We start from the raw sequence: 27,885 nt of genomic DNA, 5'->3' as shown, positions 1-27,885 counted from the left end.
CATGGTTTTTGTATGAAAGTTGAAATAATCTTTACGAGTAATTTTTCATGTATATCTCGTGTTTTATATGATTATGTATCGATTTTAGTGGCTAATCAAATCGATACAATTGAACCATATCAATTAATTTGAAATATAACTAAAAGTGATTAATTTAAGATATTTTATTCGCACATCAAATTTTAAGTAATGCCTATTCCCCCATAACCTCACATTTCCCCATTTATGGCGCAAACTCTTTTCATTTCTAATCTTATTTTAGTTCAATTATTTTCTTTACGGATTCAAAATTAAAAAGAAGGCTCCAGGAGTACTCAGACCCGATCATACTCATTAGAGTGCTTGAAATAATTCTGGTTTCCATACAAACACATTTTAAGTTCAGAGCGGCAACGCAAATCAGTGACCATGTCGTCTGTAAAGATACTAGAAGAATCTTCATCTGCGAATCCTCTTGTGCTTCGACTTCAACAAATTCTAACCTCATGTTCCAGAGTAATCCTCCCTCATTTTTCTACGATTCCCGTTTGGTTCCCAAGAAAATGTAACAAGTTCACCAAGTTAAAAATTTCAGTCGGTAACCAAATCAAGGGCAACGTCAACACTCTTATTTTGTCTCTCTTTTTTCCCTCTTTTGTTTGGCAGTCAATCGAAACTGGAGATCTCCATAAATCTGGAAGCTCAGTGTCGGAGCTCGTGAACTACCTTGATTCGATTTCCGATGCTGCTTTATCTGATACGAGCAATGAAGAATCGAGAAACAATGCGCTCGAAGTTCTCTCGGAGATTCACCTGTATATATGCCAGCCCTTGTTGGACCAGGTTTGTTTTATTTGAGTCTGTCTTGTGTCGAGTATCGTTTTGGTTTGTTGCTGAGTTTGTGAATTCTACTGTGTTCATCTGAAGGCGGTTGTGGATGCTCTTTCTTTTGAGTTGCCTAAGGCGGTTGCTAAGTTTGCATGCGTCTCTGGCAAATGTCTGGAGATTGTTGAGAGTATTGTCAATCAGTTTGTAGCGACTTGTAGCCCTCGGGATTTGATTCCGATTTTCTGCGAGGTATGTTTGGTGAAGTCTATATGATCATTACTCATTTTGTTGCATACAAGAGTTTAAATGAGTCATAATATATATTTAGCCCCTGAAAGAACAAATTTTTAAAGAATTTATGACTAGTAAAGCCTGTTTCTGCTTTAATATTTGTACTTTAATACAACCTCGAAGGTCAAAATGGTAGAGCAAACATCTAATTATGTCTCAACAGGTCATGAGCAACCTTTCCATATAACAACAACAATATATGGCCTGCTAATTGGAGATGATAAGAGCCAAAACTTTCTATGAAGTACCCTCAATTAAAAGAGTGAACTCCATCTTCAGGACAAATCTACTCAGGGCCAATCACAATTTTGAAATGGACACAGTGAATACGTTAGCATAAAAGTGCCTGTTAAACTTGTAGAGATCTCCAAGAAAATATCATTCATGACAATTGACTATGTGTGAAAAATGCATAATTTGAGTGTTTGAGAAGTGTTTTAAAAGAAGGCCTGCCTTATAAAAGCGTCTTTTCCAATTCACCAATTTCTTTTCTTCCTTTTTTTTAATCTCCTTATGTTTCTCAGGCAGTTAGCTTGGGCTTGAAATGATTCAACTAGATTCCTTTGGGGTAGTGGGTTTTTGGAGAGGAAAATGCAGTTGTTTAATTGGTCTAATATGTGCTCTAAAAAATGGATGGTTGGGTGCTGGAAGTCTGTTGATACTCAATAAGGCTTTGTTTGGTAAGTCTTTATGGAGATTTTCCATGGAAAGGGATAGGTTATTGAGGAAATTTTTTCCAAGTTATGGGAAGGAAAAGGGTGGTTTGTGCTGAAGGGATGGGAAGCAGTCCTATAGGACATGCCTTGGGAAAGCTATCAGAAAAGGTTGGGACGTTTTCCCTCACCAAACCCTTTTTTTTTCAATGGGCATTGATTCCAAAAATGCTGGTTTCCAGACACTGTTTTGAAGACTTTTTGCTGGACCTTTTTCAGTATTACTGCCAACAAAAATGGTCAAGTGTCTGATTATCGCTAGACAGGGTGGTGGGTGTCACTGGAGTTGGTAGGGGCCACTGGATCCCCATGATTCCTGAAAAGATTCCTTGATTGGTACCTGGAGTTGATGTTATTATTTTGTGGTCTGTGTTGAGAGAAAAGATGGGCTGGTTTGGAGAATCTCTAAGTTAGGGTGTCTCTTAGTAAAGGCTGTTTGCAAGTTGTGGCATTTAGGAGCCTTCTGCATGTTTCAAGTTAGGGAGGTATGAGGTATTTCTGCTCCCCCTAAGGTTGGTTTCCTTGTTTTCAGAGCAGCTTGGGTAAAATTCTAAAAATCTACTAACTTATGATAACAGGTTGAATTGTGGTGAATTGATATTGCAAATGCAAATAAAATCTGAAATCATCTAATATTATCTTCCATTGTGGGGGTATTCTTAATTTCTATTATTTATGTTTTGCCTTGCTTAGAGTGCTTTGGTCTCTGCTTGCTCTCTTAGGATAACATGCTTATTTGGAATGGCCCTTCGTTGGCAAGAGTAGAAGCAGGTTTGGGGGGATGGCACCTTTGTGCCTATTCTGTTTCATTTGGAAGGAGCGCAGGTGATGGTATTTTAAGGGGTTGGAGTGGTTTGAGTTGGTTTTGAAGAAATTATTTTTAAAGTTCTTGTTTTGGTGATTGAGGGGCCTTGAGAGGGTGAAAACTTATTAATGCTAGTTTTATTGATAACTTGGGTGGGGGTTAGGGCTTATCTTGTGGCTTTTACCTTTTGCACATTTTGTTTTTTGGTGCTCCACGTATATTTCCTATGTGCCTGGGTTGCATCCCCCCTTTTTTTGGCATCTATTAAATATTGCTTATTTGCCCATTACAAATGGCTATTTATTCAAGTAGTCATTAAGAAGTGAATTTTGGTTGTATTGATAGAAGATGACAATTCCCTGGATTGTTATTTCTAATGCCATGTTTCATCATTGTTGCGTGCTAATTGTGACACTTATAAAATCCTGATGGTTTATGACAGTTGCAGGATGGTGTCTTTTGCTTATTTTACCACTTTGTTTGTTCTTAGTCTTCTGTTTCCTTGTTCTAATGCTTCACTGACATTTCCAATACTTGGATCAGGCATTAGATGTTCCAAGTGGGATGTCCAAGGCTCCTAATTATTATGCTCCTTTTCTAAGTGGGCTATCAAAAGGTAAACACCACCAATAACTAATGGATAAGTTTCCTTACAAGAGAAAAACGTCTACTATTATATGATTATTCTTGTTCAGAAGTATATACTTTTAATCAATTATAGACAAATTCTTTTTCCAGTTTTTTGGTTGCATTTGATGCTTATCCATTTTTTTTTTTTTTAAATTTATGCACATGTTGTCATATACATTACTTTCTCACACACTAGCCATTCATGGCATAGTTCTTGTTGAGTGTATGGAAGTGTGACCATTTCCTACTGTATTGAAAATGAGTAAAAAAATTAGAATATGGTCTCACACACTACAAATGTTATTATTTTTTCTTTATACTCAATTTCTTCGATTAGGGGGTTCGGTAGGAGGAAAAGAGCAGGGCCCCTTTGGGGGGAGGAGTTGTAATGGAGCCTGGGCCTTTGAGTGTTATTCAGATAGATGGGCCACCAATAGAGAAGGTGGAGTTTAGCGAAAGAATTACTTGTAGCGTCGAAATTGATGGTCTGGTTGAGGAGGTCCCTTCCGAGGGCTCATTTGGTAAACTATTGGCCTTAGTAGGCTTGTGGGAATGCCAGATGAAGGTTTTGAGAGCGAAATTTTGGTTCTTATGCAGAGATTGGAGTCTAGGAAGAAGGATAAAAGCTCTCATCTTGGAAAAAAGAAACTTTTAGCCTCGAAGTCTAGATTTTGAGAGAGAATTACGCAAGCTTCAATGTTCTATCAATTATGATTCAACTACAGGGACAGGAAAAAGGAGTAGGAGTGCTTCGGGGAATTTTGCTAGCTTTGTTAATGAATATTAGAATCCTTTCTTAGAATGTAAGGGGTTTAAATGATATGGATAAGTAGAAAATGGTGAGAGGTCTTATCAGATCTTAGAAGGTGGACCTGGTTTGTTTGTGGGAGACTGAGGTTCAACATATGTCGGAATTGTTAGTGAGAAAGCTGGGTGTAGGCAGATTCTTGAATTGGGAAAGTGTGGATTCAAGAGGTTAATCTGAGAGAATTTTAGTTTTTTGGGCTAGTGGAGTTTTGGAGCTTCTGGACATGGAAATGGGCATGCATTCTCTCTCTTGTCAGTTTAAGAATTGTGATGACAATTTCATTTGGCTGTTTTTTGGTGTGTATGGGTTGGTTGGTAGTGCTGATAGAGAGGAGTTGTGGGTAGAACTTAGGGACATCAAGGGGTTGTAGAGTGATCCATGGTGCATTGGTGGGGATTTTAATGTGGCTAGATTTCCTAGAGAAAAGAGAAATTGCTAAAGAATCTCCTTAGCAATGAGGTGTTTCTCGGAGATCATTGAAGAGTTCTATATGAGGGATTCAAAGAATCTCCTTAGCAAATGATAGATCCTCGTTTAGGCTAGATCTTTTCTTGGTCTCAAAAGAGTGGGATTCAAAGTTGTTGCCCAAACCCACTTCCGATTATGCTCCTATTCTTTTGGATATAAGTGGATTAGAAGTGGCAAAACTCCATTTTGGTTTGAGAACATGTGGCTGAGAGTGGAAGGGTTCAAAGATTTGGTTAGGAGATGGTGGACATGCTACACTTTTAGTGGCTCATTTGGCCACATCTTACTCCGCAAGCTAAAAGTGTTGAAGCAGGATCTTAAAACATGGAACAAAGAGGTGATTGGGAATGTTTCCTCAAACAAAGAGGTTGTCCTCTCTCAAATTATTTATTGGGATGCCAAAGAAAGAGATGGGTCTTTCCTTGAAGAGTTAGAGGCTAGAAGAAGGGCTGTGGAGGATATCAGTAAGTGGGCAAGGATGGAATAGACTTCATGGAGGTAGAAATCAAGACAATTGCGGTTGAAAGAAGGTGATAAAAACTTTTGGTTTTTTCACAAGATGGCTAATGCCTAGAGAAGAAGGAATTTTTTGGCTACTATCAAAGTGAATGGAAGAAGGTTGAAAAGGAAGATGAGGTAAAGGAGGAGGTGGTTAACGCTTTCCAAAGAGTTTTGTCAAAAACTGATGATTAGAGGCCAAACATCAATAGACTGCCTTTTTTAGTTCTGGACAGTGAAAAAGCAAGGGCCTTGGAGAATCCTTTTTCAGAAGAAGAGGTTCTTGTAGCCCTTTCCAGTTTGGCTGGGGATAAGGCTTTGGGTCCAGATAAGTTCTCCTTTGACCTTTTGGCAATTTTGTTAGGACATTGTAAAGATTGAAGTGATGGGTTTCTTTGCTGATTTTCATCATTTAGGTCTTTTTGAGAGAAGCCTTAATGCCACTTTTATTGTGTTCATTCCTAAGAAAGGGGGTACAGAGAATTTGAGGGGCTTTTGCCCTATTAGTTCGATGGGGAGCCTTTATAAGCTTCTAGCTAAAGTTTTGGTTAATAGGTTAAAAAGAGTGGTTGGGAGAATAGTTTCAAACACCTAACATGCTTTTGTGGAGAATAGTTTCCCTTTAGGAGCTTCTTTCAATTCCGTTCAAGCTTGGGATGTATTGGAAGAAAGATTTCAGAAAAGACTTGTTTTGTGGAAGAGACAATACTTGTCAAAATGAGGGAGATTGACTTTATTAAAGAGCATTTTATCTAACCTGCCAATATATTTCATGTTTTTATTTGTGATCCCTTATAAGGCGAGTCTTAGATTTGAGAAGATCCAAAGGGACCTCCTTTGGGAAAGACGAGAGCTCTAAAGAAGGCCTCATCTTGTAAGTTGGTCAATTGTTGGCTTGGATAAAAAGGAAGGGGGTCTAGGTGTTAGAAAGTTATTTTTTCTAAATAAGGCCCTTCTTGGGAAGTGGTATTGGAGATTTGCTTCTAAGAATGATTCTTTTTGGAAACAGGTGGTTATAGGGAAGTATAGGGAGGATGAGGGGGTTGGTGTTCTAGAACTTCGGTATGGGTGGAAGGGGTTCAATAACAAGATTGGTTTTAGGGTAGGAAATGGTAAGAAGGTGAGGTTTTGGAAAGATATGTGGTGTGGGGAGGAACCCTTAGCTATAACTTCTCCAGAGTTGTTTTCAATAGCCACTAATAAAGAAGCTTGGGTAGATCAGATGTGGAAGCAAGTTGGGGAAGCGAGTTGTTGAAATCCAGTGTTCACAAGACAAATAAATGATTGGGAATTAAGTGAGTTGGAAGGGTTGCTTAGAAGGTTGCAAGGGTAAGTGATCAGTGGAGGAGTAGAGGATGCTATGGTTTGACAGTTGTCAAAGGGAGACATTTTTTTAGTCAAATCTTTCTACTTCTCTTTAGCAGGTTATTACTCTAAAGGTTTCCCCCCAAGAATGGTATGGAATCTTTGGGTGCTGATGAGAGTCAGATTCTTTGCCTGGGACGCAGTTTGGGGAAAAATTCTAACTCAAGCATCAACTAAAAAGGAGGGGTTGAAGTCTTCCAAACAGATGTCATTTGTATAAGGGTAAAGAGGAGCCAACAAACCATATTCTCCTTCACTGTTCTAAGGCAATCATGTTGTGGCACCTTATTTTTGCTATTTTTGATGTACAGTGGGCAATGCCTTTCTCAATCAAGGATTCCCTCATTAGTTGGCAGGGTGGCTTTGTTGGGAAGAAAAGAAAGAAGGCCTAGAAAGCAACTCCTTTGTGCTTATTTTGAATCTTGTGGAAGGAGAGAAACTGAAGAGCCTTTCAAGACTTTGAACTAATAGACCACGCTATTTTGCACTCTTTTATGTATATGTTTTTGGAGTGGGTTATTGTACATTTAGGGTCTAGTTCTTTGCCCATTTTTTACTTCATAGATTGGTTGGGTTGTAAGTGAATTGAGGGTGTTGTTTCTTATTTATCCCTTCTTTTTTTGGCGTTGTATACATCGTGTATACTTTAGGCACTTTTCTTGGCGCTTTCAGTATAATTGCTTTACTTATCAAAAAAAAAAAAAAGGAAAAATGTTGAGAGCCAATTTGCTTGGGTTTTGACATCTTTTGATTAGTTTTAAGAGGTAGATTTAGAACTAATGGTAGGGTCACGATGTAATCGTGCCATAAATGTGTAGCAACATTTCTGTAAGGATTTGCTTTGAAAGAAAAATGGAGGTTTGAAGAGGGTTTTTTTGAGGGGGTGGAATGGTTTGGTGTTTGAAAAGGAGTGATTGCCATTAGCTGTCTATAGCCACCTTGCCATAAATAAAGAGATGGTTCTCAATTTCCAAATAACGAGGTTGCAATGAAGTTCAGGTTCTAAGAAAGAGAAGGAGAAAAAAAGTTACTAAGGATAAATAGTGAGATTTTTTAAAGTGCTATTTGTAAATTCTGAACATAAAAGTTGATTTTCCTACCACAAATCTTTCAAAAAACGAATTCGCTCCCTGTCGTCTACCACAAAACGGGGTGTATGGAGAAATATCTTGGAAAACCTGTGTAATGGCTTGCTAAGTACAATGGTTGTCTGACCAAAATGTTGGCGTCTCATCGATTAGAATATGTCTTATAAATACTTGAAATAATCTGATGCCAAAGGGTGGAACTTTCCTTAGGGAACCTCCATAGCCACTTCCTTAATAGAGCATGATTCCTTAGAGTAGTCTTCCCAAACCTCATACCTCCAAACTCCTTTAGCCTACACACTATGTCCCAATTGATTAGATGATCTTTTTTATCCTCTCTAGCCTTTGACCAAAGAAAATCCCTTTGCAATTTCTCAATCTTTGAAGCTACTGATGTTGGAATCTTGAAAAGAGATAAAAAAATAGTTAGGAATGTGTGACAAGTAAGACTGAATTAGAGTTATTCTTTCCCTAATGACAAAAAAACTTTTTTCCACCCATCCAGTCTCCTTGAGATTTGATCAACCATTGGATCCCAAAAGCCGTTTGCCAATAGATTCCCTCCTAAAGGAAGACCTAAATAAGATAAAGTCCAATCTAAAACTTTACAATCAAGCATTGAAGCCAATATAGAGACCTAATCTTGACTTGTATTGATACCAGAGATAGTGCTCTTGTCTAAATTAATCCTAAGCCTTGAAATTTGCCTATAAAACAAATGGATTAGCTTGAGGTTTTGCAGGTCTTTTGTAGAGGCTCTAGAAAAAAAAATGGTGTTAGATGCAAATTGTAAAAGAGATACTCTAGTTCTAGTATTGCCCACTATGAAGCCCTCTAATAAACCACTAGCTCAAGATGGTTAATTGATTCACAAATTATGCCTATCATGCAAATTTAAGGGGTAATCATCCTATATTCTTGTCACCTTGTATCATTTTGGATGTTTTAATTTGACTAGAATATCCAAGCAAAAAGGCTTGATCTATGAGAACTTCCTAAGTACAAGTATTTATTTAAAAGAAATCTATGGAAACAACATTCACCAGGGTCAAAAGAGATAGGAAGCTATTTCATCAACTTTCGATTTTATGATAATTCAATCAAATAATCTAGAGATTATTGTATATGGTGTTGGAATCAAGGATGAATATGAAGACCTTTGAGGTTTGCTGGAGAAGAATCTCCACCATAAATATTACCGATATTTGATTTTATTTCAGCTACTGATGTTGGGAGAAAAAGGAAAGCAAACTCAGAAAGGCACTTTTTCTAAAAGACTATAGTGTACTAGTACTTGCTTGTTGAGAATGGATCTGTAGGTTATTGGGTGCTTGATCTTAGTTTTAGTCATGCTGACCAGTGAATTTTGCATGATGCATAATCTACAGTATGTGGAGATTGCTCTTCATTTGTAGGTCCTTTAGGCCCTGTCTACCCATTAATATGATTGTGGCACTATGAGATGTGTGTGTGTGTAGTGTAAAAATTCATTAGATAGAAACAAGGCCATGGGCAGTGCACCCGAGAGTTGTACAATGGCGACTCAAGGCTGAAAAGCTACAAATTCAAAGAGCTTGTATCTACAAAGTTTATAAAGGACAGTCTAGTACAAGAAAGCAAACAGCAAGGCAAATGGAAGAGAGATAGCAAAGCAACATCTTCAAGTACAGAAATGGATAGTTCCTTATAACAAAGAGCAGAACAATAACATCTTTCTTATTTCTTGCTTTCTTCCTTTCTGTTCATTTTTTTTTCCCAGCACATGCCACAAGCTTTTTTTTTTTACCATAAAAGGAGTTATTTCTCAAACTCCAATTTTTGGACATGTGAACTTAGATTTTCATACAGTTATGGTGTTTGTTAGATACTTAATTTGAATGTATAAAAGAGGCTAAAGGTACATACTCACCTGTGGAGTGCTGATATGTCGCTGTTATATGTTTTTTCTTGGTTTTCAGTATTTCTTTCCATTCCAAGACGTCATTTTGAGCAAGTAAAAGAAGCAGTCCCTGTTATCCTTAGTGTTTTGAAGGCCATGACTTCAGAGTTAGATGATGAAGACACAAATTCTGAGGATTTGTTTGCCAGAGCCATCAGCATTGCCAATTCTATACAAACAGTTTGTGGAAAGTTGGTCCGTGACACTTTAACAAAATATTGTTTTTGCTTTATTAGGCTACTTTTGAGCCTTTACCAAATCCCTTTAATCTAACTTTGTATTCTTATGAACAGGCGGGCAGGCTAAATGAAAAACTCCGTGCTCTACTTGGCTTGTTTGTCTTGCAAATCATGGTTGACACTTCTCAATGTTCAATTGCTGTTCCTGTTATATTGTTTTGTTTTCCAATTCTATTGCTACCTCAGTTCCATTCAGACTATTTATATGAATTATTTCCAGCTTTTGATCTTTTTTACTGTTCTTTGTTCTTTTTTTGGCGATTCTGCATTTTTCTGCTCATTTTGTTCCATATTTTCCCTTGACATGCAGTCTCTTCTCTGTATGAGGGAGAAAGTTTCAAGCTGTCTTACCTTGGTGTTACAACTATCCCACTTCCTTCCATATTGTGGCTTATCCTATCTTGGTTTACTTACTGGATGTGATGTTGACACAATTATTGATATTGTTCTTAAAGGTAAATTCACACAATTGAAAAAATTCTTAATCATCCTTTGTCACAAGTAAGGTTGACAAGTTGAAAGGATTACTTCCTATTTTTTTATTCATTTTCCAGAATGCACAGAGGATGGAGATGATTATATAAGTTGTTTTCCCTATGTCAAGCATGGAGCATCTCTTGCAGGTTTTGCTCTGGCTATACAGATTTTCTCTGTTGCAAATTTTTCCTTCCATGGCCATACAGATTTTCTCTGTTGCAATGACTTGCTCCATTTCTCTGTTGTTGAACTGATGCAGTGATTTGTGGCCATATGTCAAACATGGTCGCTCAATCAGCTGAGGAGGATTTGACTGTCCTTAAGGATGCTCTTCAAAGTAACCAGACTAAAAGATGGCAGGCAGTGGGCATGTTAAAGCACATATTTTCCTCTGCCAATCTGCCATGGGAGTTAAAGAAACATACCATCAACTTCTTGCTTTGGATTATGGATGGGAATCTATCTGAAAAATGTAATGATGAAGTTTCAGACTGCTCATCTTATGTGCCTGGTCTTTTTGCTTCTTTGCAGGTAGTTTCTTGCTATATTTTGGTATATATATATCATATTTTATTTATTTGCTCTCCAAAATTTAAGAGAAACAATTTTCAGGCTATTGAGATGGTCATTATGTACACATCAGATTCAGTGCTAAGGAGGAATGCTTTTAATTCTTTCAAAAAGGTGAGTGTTTTATGTTGCTGTTTGTTGAATCATCTTCTTCTTCTTCTTCTTCTTTTTTTTTTTTTCTCTTTCTCCTTCTTTCTTCTTTTTTATTTTATTTTCTTTATTTCTTTCTTTCTTTATTTTTTTTGTGATGAGAAACAACAGATTTATTGCATACAAAGAAAGATTAGAAAACCTATTAAGATTTTTATATAAAAACTGATCAAAACATAAAAATATGCCTATATCACTCCAAAGGGAAGCAATAACAATCTCCACATCTTATAAGAAGAATCCAGAAATGCACTATACAATTCAGGGGGGTTGAAAGTTCCCTACAAGCACTGCTACATGTTCCTGTTCCACAAACCTGCTGGTGACCAATCATCTACCAATTATTATGCCCCTTTCATCAATTTTGTAGCAATTAGTTCTTGTTGGGAATTGTCCCAAATTCCTAATTAGGAAAGATTCTTTTTTGTAAAAAATATTGTATAAAATATTTTCTAAGTTGATATATTATTGTAATATTAGATTTCCTTATAGAATAAGGAAAATTGTTGGAAATATCCCTATAAATATTTTAGGTCATGAGGAGAAAAAGTTATGAGATGGAGATGAGCTTGTAAAGACTATACGAGATGAATAAAGATGTGAGGAAGAACGGGAGATACTCAATGGACCAAGGGGGCTCGTGATAGGGTATGGATACAAGGAGTGGGGAAATATGAGATGTTTCGTGAACCCCGTAGTTGTATTTGGTTCTCTTCTCTGTAATATTCTCTATTGCATAGTGGAAAGATTATTTCTCATTCGTGGATGTAGGCATGGTTGGCCGAACTACGTTAAAATCTCGTGTACCATTTGTGTTGATTATTTTATCTTTGTGTTCTTGATTAATGATGTTTGCATCAAAACTTCCACCGACATAACAAACTGGTATCAGAGCTTGGGTTGAAGATTTTTGGAAGAGTAAAAATCACACAGAGCACACAAGATGAAAACAAAAGGAATTTTCAATGAAGGTGGAGTCGAGTGCTCTCTTGTGGTGATATGATACAAAAAAGTTTGTGTCATGGAGAGTTTGAAGATTGACTTCACGGAATTTGGTTCAAGGTGGAGATTGTTGGGAATTGTTCCAAATTCCTAATTAGTAAAGATTCTTTTTTGTAAAGAATATTGTATGAAATATTTCCCAAGTTAATATATCATTGTAATATTAGATTTCCTTATACAATAAGGAAAGTTGTTGGAAATATCCCTATAAATATTCTAGGTCATGAAGGGAAAAAGTAATGAGATGGAGATGGGCCTGTAAAGACTATACGAGGTGGATAGAAATGTGAGGAAGAACGGGAGGTATCTAGTGGAGTGAGAGGGCTTGTGGTAGGGTATGGATACGAAGAGTGGGGAAACATGGGATGTTTCAGGAACCCAATAGTTGTATCTGGTTATATCCTTTATAATGTTTTGATTCTGTATTTTGTAATATTCTCTATTTCATAGTGAAATGCTTCTCTCTCATCCATGGGTGTAAGCATGGTTGGCTGAACCAAGTTAAAACCTCGTGTACTGTTTGTGTTGATTATTTTATCTTTGTGTTCTTGATTAACGATGTTTGCATCAAAGCTTCCATTGACATAACAATTCTTTTTACAGAACATATGTGGATCCAATCATGATCTTATAATAATAAGAAGGGATATTTCTCGATCGATCTAGTTGGTGCACAATGTCATAGGGCAGTTTAATATGTTATTATGTTTCTGCTCCATACATGCATTGCCAAATCTTGCTATAGTTTTTGTATTTCCAGAATTGAGAGCCTTCATATCTCTGGCATTTTTCTACGAGCCAAAAATTGTTTTTAACTATATGACTAGATCACAATTGGTATTGGAGGTATAAGATTGGTGAATATCACCTTTCTTTTAACAAAAATACAGTGTATTATTAGAGAACCAAAAGACAAAGAAATACAATGGAGGATGAGGAAACCTTCCAAAAGAAAGGGAAAAGGTGCAACAGAAAATAAAAAATAGTCTCACAGCAAACCACTCACATGCGGAGTGCAGATGATCTCTGAACAGCTGTAATCTAGATGCTGCCCTCTTGTATAAAAAATCTAACTTCTGGTTGGCCAATCTGGGTGTCATCTGAACCTCAAGGACTATACTCCTTAAGGAGCAAATGTTTTTTTTTGATTCTTTCCTTAAGGAGCAAATGTTGATCAACAGCATCAAGTTAGCTGACTTCCAAGGACCTGAATGTTTCTGTCTAATCTTATTATTAATAATCATGGAGTCACTTTCAAAATATGAGAGAAACCATGAACTATAGTAGTTTTCATTCACTAGTTATTGATTAATTTTGACCAGGCCACCATTTATTGACTTGGGAGATCTGGGGACCAATTTAAGCCTTCTACTATGGTAGGTTTTGTTAAGTTTAACAGTTTGATTGCTAGTGGTTGTGGTTCTGATTTGGAATCCTAGTGGAACTGTAATTGTTGATTGGAAAAATTGCCTTCCATATCCTTGGGCTTACCCCTGGCTGTTCCTTTTAGATGCATGGTGATTTGGGACTAACTAAAGAAAGGTTTAGGAGAAAGCTTGACTGTGGGACAGACAATTTTTATCCAAGACGGTAGGCTTTCTTTGATTAAAAGCTCCTAGTCTGTTTTACCATTTATGTTGTGTCTATGTTCTTGATGCCTTGGTAACAACTAACAAGGATCAGGTTAGAGAAAATACAGTAAGATTTCATTTTGTCTGTATTTTTTTTTTTTAATTATTATTATTGTTTTTAACTTTTTTGGGTGTGGGGTAATCTGGAGAGAAAAAAACACTTGGTAAGGTAATCTAAAGTTAAAGGGGAGGTTTGGAGATTAGAAGCCTTTCTATGTTTAGTAAGGCTTTATTAGAGTAATGGCTCTGAAGATTTGCAATAGAGTGAGATAACTTGTGGAGGATAGTTATTCAAGGTAAATTAAGGGGAGGGAGGAAGAAGGGAGGGGGTTGTCCGGGTTTTTAGGTTGGGCCTCTAAGAATGGAAGGAAGGACATAAGGTTAGGTTGTGGAAAGCAATCGGGAGAGGATGGGAAGCATTCAATTCAAATATGTGCATCATAGTAGGAGATGGTCATTATACAAAATTCAGTTTATGTGTGTTATGGGGAGTGGTCTTTGAAGGACTCTTCTTTTGGTTTTGTTTGACCTTGCCCTGCATAAATATGCTTCTGTGGGAGACCTTGGGGAGGGGAGGTTGTTATTGGTTATAGACTTACAGTTGCTCTTGTTGGTACACATCCAGAGCAGGGGGGGCTTCCAGTCCTTGGGACAGAGATGTTTTGCCATCTGAAAAAGTGTTTAACACCTTAGCAGACTTCAATAGGTTTTTAGGTATGTGGTCGAGGGTTTCAAAGAGGAAATTTGGTCCCTGTTGAGGAAAATGGAAGCAAAAATTGGTGGTAGGACCCCAATCCAAGGGAGAAAGAAGAAAAAAACCTTCCACCTCTTGGTTTGAGAGGGAGTTACAAGGACTGAACTGCTCAGTTATTTATGAGGCTCTTCTAGAGTGGCTAGGAGGGATGGAAAAAATAATTGGGCTTCATTCTGGTGGACTGATGAAGTTAAAAACTCTTTCTTGAAATGTGAGAGGGACCAATGATAATGAGAAAAGAAAATTGAACAAGTCTGTGCTAAGGTTGTATAGGCCTGATCTGGTTTGTCTTTTAGAAACAAAGGTGCGAGAGATGTCAGTACAAACGGTTAGAAGTTTGGGGGTTGGTAGGGTTTTGGAATGGGGAGCGGTGGGAGCCCAAGCCGCATTTGGTGGTATTTTGTTTTTTTGGGACAATAGGGTTTTTGAGTTGTTGGATATGTAGTGCGAAGGTTTCTCCATCACTTGCCAATTCAGAAATTGTGAGGATGGCTTTGTCTGGATGTTTACTAGGGTGTATGGGCTTGCTTGAGTGGGGAGAAAGAGGATTTATGGGAAGAGTTGGGAGCAATCAGAGGCCTATGGGAAGACCCATGGTGTTTAGGTGGGGACTTTAATTTTGCCAGATTTCCTGCGGAGAAATGGAACTTCTAAGACTTTCTGTTGAAGTGCGACATTTTTCGTATTTTATCAAGGAGTGTTGTTTGAGGAAGTTTCCTCTTTATGGAGGTCTGTTTACGTGGTATGGTGGGCTGAATTCTCAGTCTTCCTCGAGGCTTGACCATTTTTCGGTTTCGGAAAAGTGGGAGGATGACTTTTCTGGTTTTTCTCAGTTTGTACTTCCCAAGCCTCTCTCAAACCATTGTCCCGTTGTTCTTAAGGGTGGTGGGATAAAAAGAAGCTAAGCACCCTTCAGGTTTGAGAATATGTGGATTAAGGCTGATGGCTTTAAAGATCTCATTAGATCTTAGTGGACAGGTTGTGTTGTCATTGGCCATAGCAGCAACCATTGCCTTGCAATGAAAACTAAAGGTCCTTAAAAAGGATCTTAAGGTGTGGAATAAAGATGTTTTTGGTAATATTTCTATTCACAAGGCAGAGGCTTTTTCTTTAATTAGCTTTTGGGATGCTTGAGAGAGTTTCGCCTCTCTTGGTTAAGGAGGCAGAGGCTAGAAGGATGGCCTTGGAGGATTATAAAAAGTGGGCTTTAATGGAAGAAACCTCCTAGAGACAAAAATCAAGGGAAACTTGGTTAAAGGAGGGTGATAGGAACACTAAGTTTTTCCACAAAATGGCCAATGCTCGTAGTGGAAGAAATTTGTTAACTAAAGTGAGAGTTAATGATGCTACTTCAATGGCGGTTGACAAGATTAAGGACGGGGTGTGCTAAGCTTTTCGAGATCTTCTTTCTAAAACAAGAGATTGAAGATTGAGCATCAGGGGCTTGTGTTTTGAAGTGCTAGGGAGTGACAGTTCTACGAGCTTAGAGGAGCCTTTTTCAAAAAGGGAAGTTTTTTATGCTTTCTTTAGTCTTAGCAAGGACAAGGCTCTAAGACCAAATGGTTTTACCATGGCTTTTTGGTAGTTTTGTTGGGACTTTGTCAAGCCTGAGATCTTGGGTTTTTTTAGGGAGTTTTTCTTTCATGGGACTTTCCAAAGATGCTTAAACACCCCTTTCTTGGTGTTGATCCCTAAAAAGGGTGGGGTAGAAAATTTAAGAGACTTTAGACCCATTAGTCTTGTAGGGGGGGGGGGGGGGGGGGGTCTAGCCAAAGTTCTAGCCAATAGGTTCAAGAAAGTGGTAAGAAAGGTGGTTTCAAATTTTCAACATGCTTTCATACAGAGCAGACAAGTTCTAGATGCTTAAACACCCCTTTCTTGGTGTTGATCCCTAAAAAGGGTGGGGTAGAAAATTTAAGAGACTTTAGACCCATTAGTCTTGTTAGGTGGGGGCTAGCCAAAGTTCTAGCCAATAGGTTCAAGAAAGTGGTAAGAAAGGTGGTTTCATATTTTCAACATGCTTTCATACAGAGCAGACAAATTCTAGATGCAGTTCTTATTGCTCGTGAAGCCATTGACTCAAGATTAAAGAGCAACTTGTTTGGGATTTTCCTAAAAATGGATGTTGAGAAGGCTTATGACCATGTCAATCGGGATTTCTTATTGGCGGTCATGGGGTTTAGACAAAGGTGGATAAGATAGATAAAATGGTGTATTTCCATGACAAGCTTTTCTATTCTTAGTAATTGCACACTTTCCTATTTCTTTCAAAATTCAAGGGGTATGATTCTTAGTAAATGGTGGTATGATTCTCTTTTTGTCTAGCATCTTCAGCAGTACCATGAAATTTGTAAACACAAAAGCCTCAGTGGGAAGGAAATCAATTCCTACAAAAAGAAGTTAGAATTAACAATGGTTTTTGCAATTGACATTTTACTGGTCATGAAGGAATGCTCAAAATTGTTTATTGAACAAAAACAAACAATTTCATTTATCTAAAAGATAAATACAAGAAGGATGAGCAACCCTTCAAGGATGTACAAAACAGGGTTTTAAGGCAACCAAGTATCAAGCCCATAGGAAATAACCCAACCTTACAAATAAAAACCAAGGTACAAAGGATAGAAACATAACACACTCAAGGGAGGAGAAAGTCTCCAACAGAGGAGGCCAAATGCTTAGCTTTTTGTTTGGCTAATTGATCTTAGACTTGCTTGTCTCAACGGGGAACCCAGGCGAGGGAGTAACCTAGCTCATTGACACATCTATGATCTTGCTCATCCAATTGTCAAACTTCCATAAACCTCTTTCTTTATTAATCACTCAAGATATAATAGTAGCTGAATCACCATCTATAGTTAGGATGGAAAGGCCTAAAGCTATAGACTACAACAAACCCTCCAATAGTGCCAATATCTCTGCCTCAATAGCCAACCCCACTCTACTTTGCTTAGAGAAGACTCTCAACACAATATTGGAGTGATCTCCAATCACGCCTCCGATACCCATTTGAACAAGATTACCTAAACAATATCCATCAAAGTTTAACTTAACCGAACCTATTTGGTGCAACGAAAGGTTTGTTTGGAAATGAAACAAAAAAACACTCAAGAACAAACACAAAGATCACAACAGGATCTAAAAATTAGGGAATAATTCTGAAAAATATATTGAACTCCTCTCTAACAATTACAATAAGCCTTTAAATAATGTTTGTAATGCAAAAATAAATGAAATAACTGAAATAGGAAACTTAAAATAGGAAACTAATGATGAACCTAAAATAGAAACTAATAATGTAGGAAATAGAAACTAACCTAGAATAGAAACTAATGATGTAGGAAACTAATGATGAACTTAAAATATAAACTAATAATGTAAGAAACTAAAAATAGAAACTAATGATTGTGTGCTGTATCACTATTAGATGGGGAGAACAACCAATCAACGGTTTCTTCATCGACTTGTTTGAGAAACAAACACTTTTCCAGTCCATCATTAAAAGAAACAAAGGGATATCTACACAAGGCTTGGTGACTGAAACCAAAGGGAAGAGTAAAAGTAAATCAAATCCTAATGACATCCATAGATTTTCGCCTGTCCTAAAAAATCCTTGCATTCCTTATCAACAAGATAAAACCATGTTAGGATAAAACAACCACTTGTCAAAGAATCTTCCCTTTTGGAAGGCTTCCAAAGCCCTTAAAGGAGATTCCCATCATTTCTACTATGCCTCTAGGGAGGGACCAGTTCAAGATTGGATAAACTAAACAAAGCATTTTTTGCTAAAGAATTATTGCAGTGGTAAAATGAAGAAAGAGATGATTGATTGGTTCACCACTCTTTATACACATAATGCAATTATTGGGACTGAGAGCTTTGTAAAGCCTCCTCAATTGAAGCATGTCGTTGGTATTAACACTCTTATTATCCACAAACTAAGCAAAGGCCTTAACCTTTGGTGGAGCTTTTGAGTTCTAAATTGAACTAGTAGGAGCAAAAGAGGTCAAGATAGAAGATGGAGGAGCAACTGAGAGAACTTTGTAAAAAGAGTTGACATTGCAAAGTCTTAAGGATGTCAATGACCAAACCCTTTCATTTATAAAGGAAGAAGATATGTATGCATGACCCACGGAAGAGGGGAGGCTAGTTAATTCCTCTACCTCTAAATCAGAAGGTTTTGACAAAATTGAAATTCCAAGAAGGACTAGTTGAAGACTAATTTACAGTAGAGAAGATAAGCATATTCCTTGCCCTTATGACTCAGAACAGATATAGAAATTGAAGCTTGAGAGGATTCTTGGCAGCCTAGTATCCTTGGTAGCTAAGTCTTGAATAGAGTCCTTACTCAAATTAATACTTGGCAATGAGTTTTTTCCTAGATTAATCTTTAAGCTTGATATGCGACCAAAAGCCATAATGATCTACTTAAGGTTTTGTAACTCCTCATGGTTAGCACTTGAGAAAAAAAAAAATCATATGCAAATTGAAGAAGGGACACCCTTTTCTTATACTTCCCTACCAAAAAGCCTCTATCTTCAACTCTTATAAATATCTTACTCAAAATATCTATAGCAATAGTGAAGAGAAAAAAGGAGAAAGGGTTCCCCATCTTAAGCCTCTAGATGCTTTAACCCAACCTTTGGCACCCCATTCACTAGAAAGACAAAACTTATAGAAGATAGACATCCATGAATCCATGACCTCTACTTTGGATTGAAACCTTTCCTCTCCAAAGCAGGATCCAAAAAGTCCCATTTCACATGGTCATAAACCTTTCTAAAATCTATTTGGAAGACGATTTTTGCGGGTCTTCTTTCATCTACCACTTTGTTTGCTATTGGAATGGTGTCTAGGATTTGTCTACCTTCTACAAAAGTGCCTTGAGACCAATAGATAGTCTCATGCGAAACCTTATGAAGGTGGTAAGAAAGCAATTTGGCAGTGACCTGATAGAGACTATTAGTCAAACTTATGGGCCTAAAATCAGCAATTGTGGAAATTTGATTTCTCTTTGGGACTGAAGCAATAAAAGTAGCACTAGTACTCTTATTAATCGCAATGGAGAGAAGAAAGGAATTCTTGTCGGAAAGATCCCTTATTCCAAGGCCTTATTGTTTTTTTAGGGAGGATGTGATCTGACAAGGGATTTTGGAGATTTACTTTATTTGTGGTTTTGAACTACAATGTGATGACAATGACCATTGCCATCTTTGGATGCTTAGTGTATTGTTCTGACTTGGGTTGTGGCAGTGGCTTTTAGAGTGGGTTAGCATTTTGCTTGAACAGTTCTTGGGAGAATGGGGTTTGAATGAAAATGATGAAGCCATCAGTCTTGGGTTGAAACGGACAAGAATTAGGGGGAGCATGGAAGGGAGGGAGAGGGGGAGAGGGGAGGGGAAGAGAGAGTGGGTGATGTGTTTATGCATGTTTTAAGGAGTTGATGGTTCTTATGGTTGTTAGTGGTTTGTTGGTAGAGATGGTTGGAAGTGATCTCGATGTTAGTGCTAGTGAATTTTTTGGTGGAACAATGATTATAGTGATGAAATAATTGATGATGGTGGTACTAGTTGTGGTTTAGTGGAAATGAAGATGGGTGGTTAATTATGATGCAAGGCATGATGAGAACAGTAGATGCGGTGTTTAAGACGGCTGCCTTTTTTATGGGGTTTTGTGATGGTTCTTTATTGAACAAGGTTAACCAAATGGATAGGGATATATTTGAGCTCGAGTTAGAGCAAAAAAGGCTGAGTTTGAGGTCAAGGGAATGCCTTTTTATTCTTTTTAAGTTTATTGATTAGTTGAGTTGTAGGTGGAATTCTTCTCTTGTTTTCCATCTTGCATTTTGGTTTTTCTTCCTTTGTTTGAGGGGCTTTTGTATTCTGTGCAATTGAGTTGCGTCCTCTCACTTTTTGTGCCATCTGGGAGATACATTACTTACAGTTTGTTTGTGTGCACATATGTATGTATATATGTATAAGTTTCCTACCTATGTTATTGATGTATATGTCTGTTTGCCTCATGATGCCAGGTACTTGCCGATATTCCAACCTCTCCACGGTTTGACATTTTAAAAGCGTTGATTGCAAATAGCAATTCTTCTTCCATGGTAAACTGTTTCAAGACAGTTTATGTCATTTATCCATATTGTTATTTGTCTAATTTTAAAGTCAATTCAATCATCTGAAGTAGTTGTTGCAATTTTGTAGACTGCAATTCTTGTAGATTGTGTTAGAGAGGAAATGCGTATGGAAAATTGCCAAAGAATTTCTGTAGGACATGATGAATTCTTGCAAGCTGAAAAATCCTGCCAAAGTTCATTGTTTTGGAGTGCAGATGTTCTCGAATTGGTGGAATTGATTTTGAGACCTCCTAAGGGAGGACCCCCAGCCCTTCCTGAGGATAGCGATGCGGTATTTCTTTCATCTGCTTTGTAATTTCTTATAATTCATTGAACTTTCTTGCTGGATTTACTTCATTTTTGCATGTTTGTGCTTGTATTTTGTTATTTTTATCTTTATTTATTTATTTATTGGTATTAAGTTTTGAAATACCTAAGATTGTAATGAACTCAGTGGCTCTGTTTGAGACTGATCTATTGGACACTTTTCCCTATCAGCCATTGGTGAACGCTAGTGCTAATGCTTGCTGGATTCATTTGCACATATTCCTTCTTGTCATAGAAGCTAAATTTTAAAAACAAATACTTCTTGACTATTCTATGGTTTGAGGTTCTTCTGCATACATAAAAAATTAAAACAAAATAAAAGAATATGTTTGATATATTTAATTTACTCCAATTACTTTCTTCACTTATTTGTTCTCTAAGGCTCTTCCACATGCATAAGAAATTAAAAATAAATAAATAAAAGAATGTGTTTTATATAGTCAATTCATGAGCACATGTATAGTTGATTAGCCATGTTCCTGTGTCTAGATTTTGGGGAGTTGTTGTGTCTGATGCCTTGTCTCCATTTCAGAACATGCATTCATGACCATGTCCACAATATTTGTACTTTATATGCAACCTCACAGTATTGGTATTTTCTCTCTTTTATCTTTGGCTTTAAAAATAACATGTGATAATGAATAATTATAGTTTCTGTGTGTCTTGATCAAATCTTTTATTTCGGTAACATTTTTCATTCATATTCTTCAGGTTCTATCTGCTCTTAACCTTTACAGATTTGTATTGATAACAGAGTCAACAGGTAAAAACATCTTTACTGATTTCTGGAAGTTGAGAAAGAAAATGCTTTTGTTACTATTGCCCTTAATGTGCTTTGCTGCTTGTGTTCTAGTGCTTTTTTTTAGCAGCTTTTTCTTGCATCCACGTTCGGATAAGTAGTATAGCCTTTGTGTTTATGAGAAAAGCACATGTACTAAAACTGTTTATTATGATGAAAGTGAATGATATAGGACCATTGAATTTGGTTCCAGAACATTTTGTTCATATAAGCTAATGTCCTAATCTTTAACCTAGGGAAAAGCTCTCCTTTTGTCAAAATAGTTTTGGCAAAACACCATTTTGGGTTTTCAATCAAATTTTTTATGAGCTTGGGAAGTGCTATCCTAATCTATGTAAGGTCATATATTTCTTTTTGATAGGCAACCAAAAAGATGTATTGAATGGAGCCAGTCAAAAACAACCAAATAGAAAAAGGCTAAAGAAAAATCAACCAAAAACCACTATCGACAGTTTGAGTTATCAATGAAATCTAACAAAGAAACATATTCCTTCCCCAACAAGGATCTAGAAAATTCCTTGAGAGACAGAGAAAAGATCTCTTTCAGCTTTTGGTCAGAGAGCTCTTCCCATTGAAGATCCTTTGGTTTCTTTCACGCTGCACACCAGAACAAGCAAAGAGAAGCCATACTCCACATCCTCCTCCTTCTTTTGTCCATACCCTTTACCTTCCAACCCAAAAAGATCTCTTTCACAGAATCTGGAAACACCCACTTCAACTCAAAAATGGCTAAAAACATGTCCCACAACTTTCTGGTTGAGTCACAATGGATGAGGATGTGGTTTGCTAGCATCTGTTGGTAATTCACCATCTTCATCTGGTTGAGGACATCAATGGTTAGGATCTTTCCCCACTTAGCATCCCAAGGAAAAGAACTTGTTTTCATAGGGGCACAAGTGCCCCAAATTTCTTTGGTAGGGGACAGGACCTAATTCTCATCATGTAAGGAGTTGTAGACTGAAAAGTCCCCTTCTCCTCACTCCAAAGTAAACTGATTCACTCAGCTATACATCCATAGGATCTGGAAACACCCACTTCAACTCAAAAATTGCTAAATACATGTCCCACAACTTTCTGGTTGAGTCACAATGGACGAGGATGTGCTTAGCTAGCATCTATTGGTCATTGACCATTTTCTTCTCATGAGGACATCAATGGTTAGGATCTTTCCCCACTTAGCCTCCCAAGCAAAAAAACTTGTTCTCATAAGGGCACAAGTGCCCCAAATTTTTTTGGTAGGGAATGATGCCTAATTCTCATCAGAAAAGAAGTTATAGAAAGATTTCACCAGAAAAGTCCCCTTCTTCTCTGCACCCCAAAGTAAACCATTCTCCCTTGCTTCTTGCACTCTCACTTTGTGGATGAGCTCCGTAAATTGTATCACAACTCCCACCTCCCAATCTTGAACATGTCTTTTGAAAAGAAGGGATAAGGTGCCTTCTTCCTCCCTTGCCATCCACAAGTTGGCTACTATTGCATTCCTATTGGACGCAATCTTGAACAACTTAGGGAACACCTCTTTCAGGACACTCACCCACCTATCTATCCAACTAGAATGTGATTTTGAGGTTATTCCCAACCAAAATTGGGCTTCTGAGGCTGAATTCCTCCCATCCTGTTCTAATTACCTTGCCCCTTGCTCCTTCCTCCCTCCTCTCCATATTTTCTGTGGATTGGCTTCCTCATGTTATTATATTGAAGGAGGCATATTTCCACAATCATTAGCCTAACAAGGCTTTATTAAGAACATCCAACTTTCTAAATCCCAATCCTCTATTCCCCTTATCTTTACAAATTGTTCTCCAATTCACTAGGTGCATTTTTCTCTCCTTAGAATGACTCCCCCATAAGAAATCTTTATGATTTATCTAACTTGCTGCTCACTTTCCTAGGCATCAGAAAAAGGGACATGAAATATATGGGAAGGCTTGTGAGAGTACTCTTTATCAGGGGGTCACTTCTCCTCCTTTCGATGAGTATTATTTCTTCCAAGGGGCTCATCTTCTTTTGAATGTCTCCTCAATTGAATCCCACACTGCATAAGACATATGAGATGCTCCCAAAGGCAACCCAAGATAGATGGATGAGTGGCTCTGAACCTTACAACCAAACAAAGAGGCCAAAATGTCAAAATCTTCTACTTCACCAATCGGAATTATCTTGCTCTTTTGGAAGTTAATTTTCAAACTAACACAAGCTCAGAAAATAGTGGGACTCATTTTCAATATTTCTGCTACTCGACATTGACCTTAGAAAAAACAAGGTATCATCTACGAACAATAGGTAAGAGACTTCCATCCTTGCTTCCTCTTTACCTTCAATCTTAAAGCCACTCAAAAACTTTCTTGACTGCCTTAAAGATTATGCAGCTCAAAGCCTTCATAACTAGGGCAAAAAGATAAGGGGATTGAGGGTCTCCTAGCCTTAAACCACAATCTATATTAGGTCATATTGCCTGTGAGTTTTAGGAAAAATGTAAGATCATAATGCCTGCTATTTGGCTATGTACATCTTGGGCTCGTGTTTGTATTGGGCCATGGGTCCTCTATAGCTGCCTCCATGTTGCATAGCTTTAGAATATTTGAGATCTAACTTTGTAAGCTTATTGTCACTTGATTTCATTTCATCCTATTATCAAAAAGTCAAGTGAATTTGAACTAATGGATAACCTTTGTATTGCATGACAAAAAGAAATGAAAGAAAAAGGCAAATAGAATTTTACAGGCTTGCTGAGTTCTTAATGGCATTTGATAAGGCTGCAATGCTTTTTAAGTAGGATTTATAGAAGATAATTATAGGGTTGGTTCACTGTTACTTATTGGTTAAGTTTTCAATCTTCCTATCTTTTATTCCTGTTTGTTCTATAAATCTAGTTGAGAAAATAAAGGCTAATCTTAATAGAGAAAACACCTAAGGAGGGGGAAGAGGGGGTGGTGAATTGGGTTTTAAATTTTTTTTTTCAAACATAATAAATCAAGCAAAGGAAGCACAAAAATAAAAAAATAAGATGAGAAGAAGCAAGCTCAGATTTTATAGTGGTTCGGCAACCCTTGCCTACGTCCACTCTCAAACTCCTAACCGAGTGAGGCTTCCACTATACTTGAAGTTTCAATCAAACTTCCAACACTTTTACACTTGGATTCCAACTCTAATGGGCTCTTACACAATCCCTTCAAGTCTTTGCTCACTTGAAGCTTTTAACACTCAAATAATAAGCTTAAATCTCTCAACCTAGCTCAACTAGGGTTCAAATACAACTCAAATGTTAGGATGAATCACAAAGGTGCACTAAGGAATGTGTAAATGGAGATTTAATGCACCAAGGAACGAATGAGCGCTTTAAGGCAAGAACAAGTAGGTAGACAAATAAATGCAGGTGTTCTCTTACTCATAAATAAAGTGAAGCTCTCAATTTATAGGTTTCTAGCCTCAGGAGCTAAAAATGCCAAAAAGTAGCCTCGACCGGTCGAGCTGGGGGTCGACCGGTTGACTAGTCGTTGGGCAATAAATGTGTGGTAGGTGACTGTTAGTTCTCGATCGGACTTCGACCAAACCTTGACTAGGAAGGCATAACCCTTAATCGGGAATGCAAGGTTATTGGAAGAGAGAAGATTTTTTGCATCTCTCGACCCGACCTCGACCAGGAAGGTATAATCGATCGACCAGTACCCTAGCCAGTTGAGTCGATAAGCTGGTGTCTCGATCGGTTAACCATTTTTGGCCCAAAAACCTATATTTTTATGTTTTTTTCTCTTCTAACTCTTAGACAAGGTCTTTAGGTAAACTAATATGCCAATTTTGAAACGATTTGCCTTAGGTTCTCATTTGATAAAACTTGGGTTTTGATGTAAATGTAACTTTAATGCATAAATTGAGTTTTTAAAGATACATGAAAAGATATGAAAATCCTAAGTGCACTCATGCATTCATATTACATATGTTTCCTATGATTAAAGGTCTCCCAATTGTCTTGATCTTGCATCCATTGGGTTCTTTGATGAATTTCCAAACTAACATCTAAAATTCTTTATAATTCAAACAAATTAGCAACTTAATCATGATTTATTATCATCAAAATGCGATTAGGAGAACCCTTGGGCTAACACTAGTGTTTGTTGGTGTAGTTTTATTATCTCAAGCTTCAATCTTTCTATTTATCGTCAATTTGAGTGGGTGGATTGGGTCTCATGGGAGAATTATCCTATTTGTGCATTTGTATGTTATTCGATGCCCAAATTATACCACTTAAGCTTATATAAGGACAATAAGTTTTTAAAGAGACTTAAAAGGCACTTACACATCTTTATGGGTAGAGTCATTGGAATTGTGTTGCTGTATTATAGAGAGTTCTTGTCAACTTGTACAAACTCGTATATAGAAGCTTATATAATTGTAAAGAACCATCAAGGGTTCTAGAGAGTTCCTATGGTGCCTATAAGTAGATGATGACCTCATTTGGCCAAGCTACCTAACATTTGAGCTTCTAAGCCTTGTAAAGCATTCTTGTCTGGTATAAGCTTTCATTATTCCAAACTCTCTTAGCGTTGCTTTCCATTTTTAGGCCTTGTTGAGCATTCTTATCTAATATAAGTTTTTATTCTTTCAAACTCTATGAGTGTTGCTTCCTTGTTCATCTCTAGCTTGAAGGTTGACTTAGTAACTTAAGCATCTTAAGTTGTCTAAGTAATACATGGTTGCTTAGGAAATACCTAAGCATGTGACAAGTAGCTACCGATGTTTTAAAACCTGATCCAGCTCTGAATCTCATAAAATGGTGGGTGGACAAGACCAGTTCAATTGGTTAAACCAAACCATCCCAAGAGGCTATACCAGACTGCGTTTTAAGTTTTAAAATATTTGGTTTGCAGTTTAAAAAACACTATTCTAGAGTTAATTTTTACTTAATGATCAAATTAGTTTGTGAAGAATGTATGCATGTGTTAATTTTAGTAGTCAAAGGTCGGGAAAATGAAGAGTATTTACTTCTTTTAAACTAGTAATAGATGAAAAAAGATGCTATCTTGCTGATGTGAAAACTGAAACTTTGGATTTTTTTTACCCTAAAATGAACAACAAAAATTAAAGTTAGGTTTGTTGGGTGCTGCCTGTGTTTTGATAATGGTGATAAATGAAATAGGGAAAACCAATTGCACAGGGGTGTTATCCAAGAACAATTTACACAAGGCATACAACGAATGGCTTCTACCTCTTCGAACTTTGGTAACAGGCATTGAGGCTGAAAACAAGAATGATTATGACCAACTTGTGGTTGACATGGTATGTGCCCTCAATCCTGTTGAATTAGTCTTGTATCGTTGTATTGAGCTTGTCGAAGAAAAATTGAAACAATAGGCATCTCATGCATGAGCCGTTTGTGGGAAAATCCCCATGGAAATTTTACAGTGGATGAACATATAGTTCTCGAGCATGAATACCTTTTGCTTAGCTGTTGGACATGTTATGAGTATTGATTCTCTCATAATGAGATCTGGAGTTCGCAAATACTGATCCTTCAATAAGAGCAGCCAGCCTCTCCCAATTGCCCATGATTGAAGTTTGTCATTTGTAGAGTCTAGACTTTTACCATGTAAAAGGTTTTCCATTCATAACCATAAATGTCAAGGGTTTGTTTGAAAATCATTTTCAAATTCAAAAGCCTATTTGACTAATTTTGGATTAAAAATGGTTTTTTTGAAAATGAGGAGATTTTTTAGACCAATTTTCAGATGTTTTTCTTATGAAAAACATGGAAAATTGGTCAGAAACTTTTGGGTGATATCTATGAAAAAGATGAGAAAATTGTTTCTCATGTATGAAGGGAAAAAGTCTTTTGTGCATCCTCTGTATTTTTGCTCACAAACCACCATCATGTGCACTGTATTTTTGAAAGCAGCGCCACGGCCCAAACTGCCGAAAACGCGAGTCAACATTTATCACAGAGATATGTCTGATTCTCGCGCCCAAATGGGAAAAAGTTGGGAGTGTTAAACACATCGAAAAAGCCCGAATCTGCTTTCGGCTTTCTTTACCGCGTGAAATTATGCACAAAGATCCACACCCAAGCTCTCTTTTCACACTGGATCGACGAAGCACCCTATGTTCCAAGTGGGGACAAGAGCAGACCCCTTTCCTGCAGCTTCAACATTGATTTTCTTTCTATTCATATTCTCTGGAATTAGGTTCATACCGTGATTATATTTTGCTAAATCCGAAAGCATGCCATTGTCAAAATGACCGTTTTGGACAAGAAAAAACACAAGAGATGCACTGTATGGGCATGTTTTGAAAATTATGTTGAAAAAAGTCTTGTCATTGCCATGCGAGTGCCACGTGTTATTTTATTATTTTTTAAAGAAATTAAATTTAAATCATTTTTTGAAAAAGAAAAGCATCGAAAAATTGT

The 27,885-nt window shown here is 37.2% G+C and overlaps 1 protein-coding gene across 2 annotated transcripts; it reads left to right on the top strand.

Moving 5' to 3' along the window:
- Positions 1-208: 208 nt before the first annotated feature.
- Positions 209-26,984, top strand: LOC100264691 (aberrant root formation protein 4). 2 transcript variants are annotated; one of them, XM_010650406.3, is made up of 14 exons: positions 209-495; positions 646-822; positions 907-1,056; positions 3,160-3,232; positions 9,432-9,607; positions 9,706-9,765; positions 9,962-10,106; positions 10,206-10,274; positions 10,388-10,659; positions 10,741-10,812; positions 20,267-20,344; positions 20,445-20,648; positions 21,395-21,446; positions 26,638-26,984. In XM_010650406.3, exons 1-14 carry the CDS (start codon positions 409-411, stop codon positions 26,832-26,834), a joined length of 1,812 nt encoding a protein of 603 aa, XP_010648708.1. In that variant the 5' UTR covers positions 209-408; the 3' UTR covers positions 26,835-26,984. The 2 variants fall into 2 exon arrangements, with proteins under 2 accessions (XP_010648708.1, XP_010648707.1); XM_010650405.3 differs by having other exon boundaries at positions 210-495; positions 26,620-26,984.
- Positions 26,985-27,885: the final 901 nt, after the last annotated feature.

Source organism: Vitis vinifera, chromosome 4 (genome assembly GCF_030704535.1).
Source record: "Vitis vinifera cultivar Pinot Noir 40024 chromosome 4, ASM3070453v1".
NCBI lineage: Eukaryota > Viridiplantae > Streptophyta > Magnoliopsida > Vitales > Vitaceae > Vitis > Vitis vinifera.
This window is presented reverse-complemented; position numbering and strand designations above follow the sequence as displayed.

Bases quoted from the DNA above. Each gene is read 5' to 3' on its own strand.
- LOC100264691 (XM_010650405.3), top strand. From the start codon at position 409: ATGTCGTCTGTAAAGATACTAGAAGAATCTTCATCTGCGAATCCTCTT. The intron at 10,107-10,205 runs GTAAATTCACAC...TTCATTTTCCAG, and splicing joins TATTGATATTGTTCTTAAAG to AATGCACAGAGGATGGAGAT. The intron at 10,660-10,740 runs GTAGTTTCTTGC...AACAATTTTCAG, and splicing joins GTCTTTTTGCTTCTTTGCAG to GCTATTGAGATGGTCATTAT.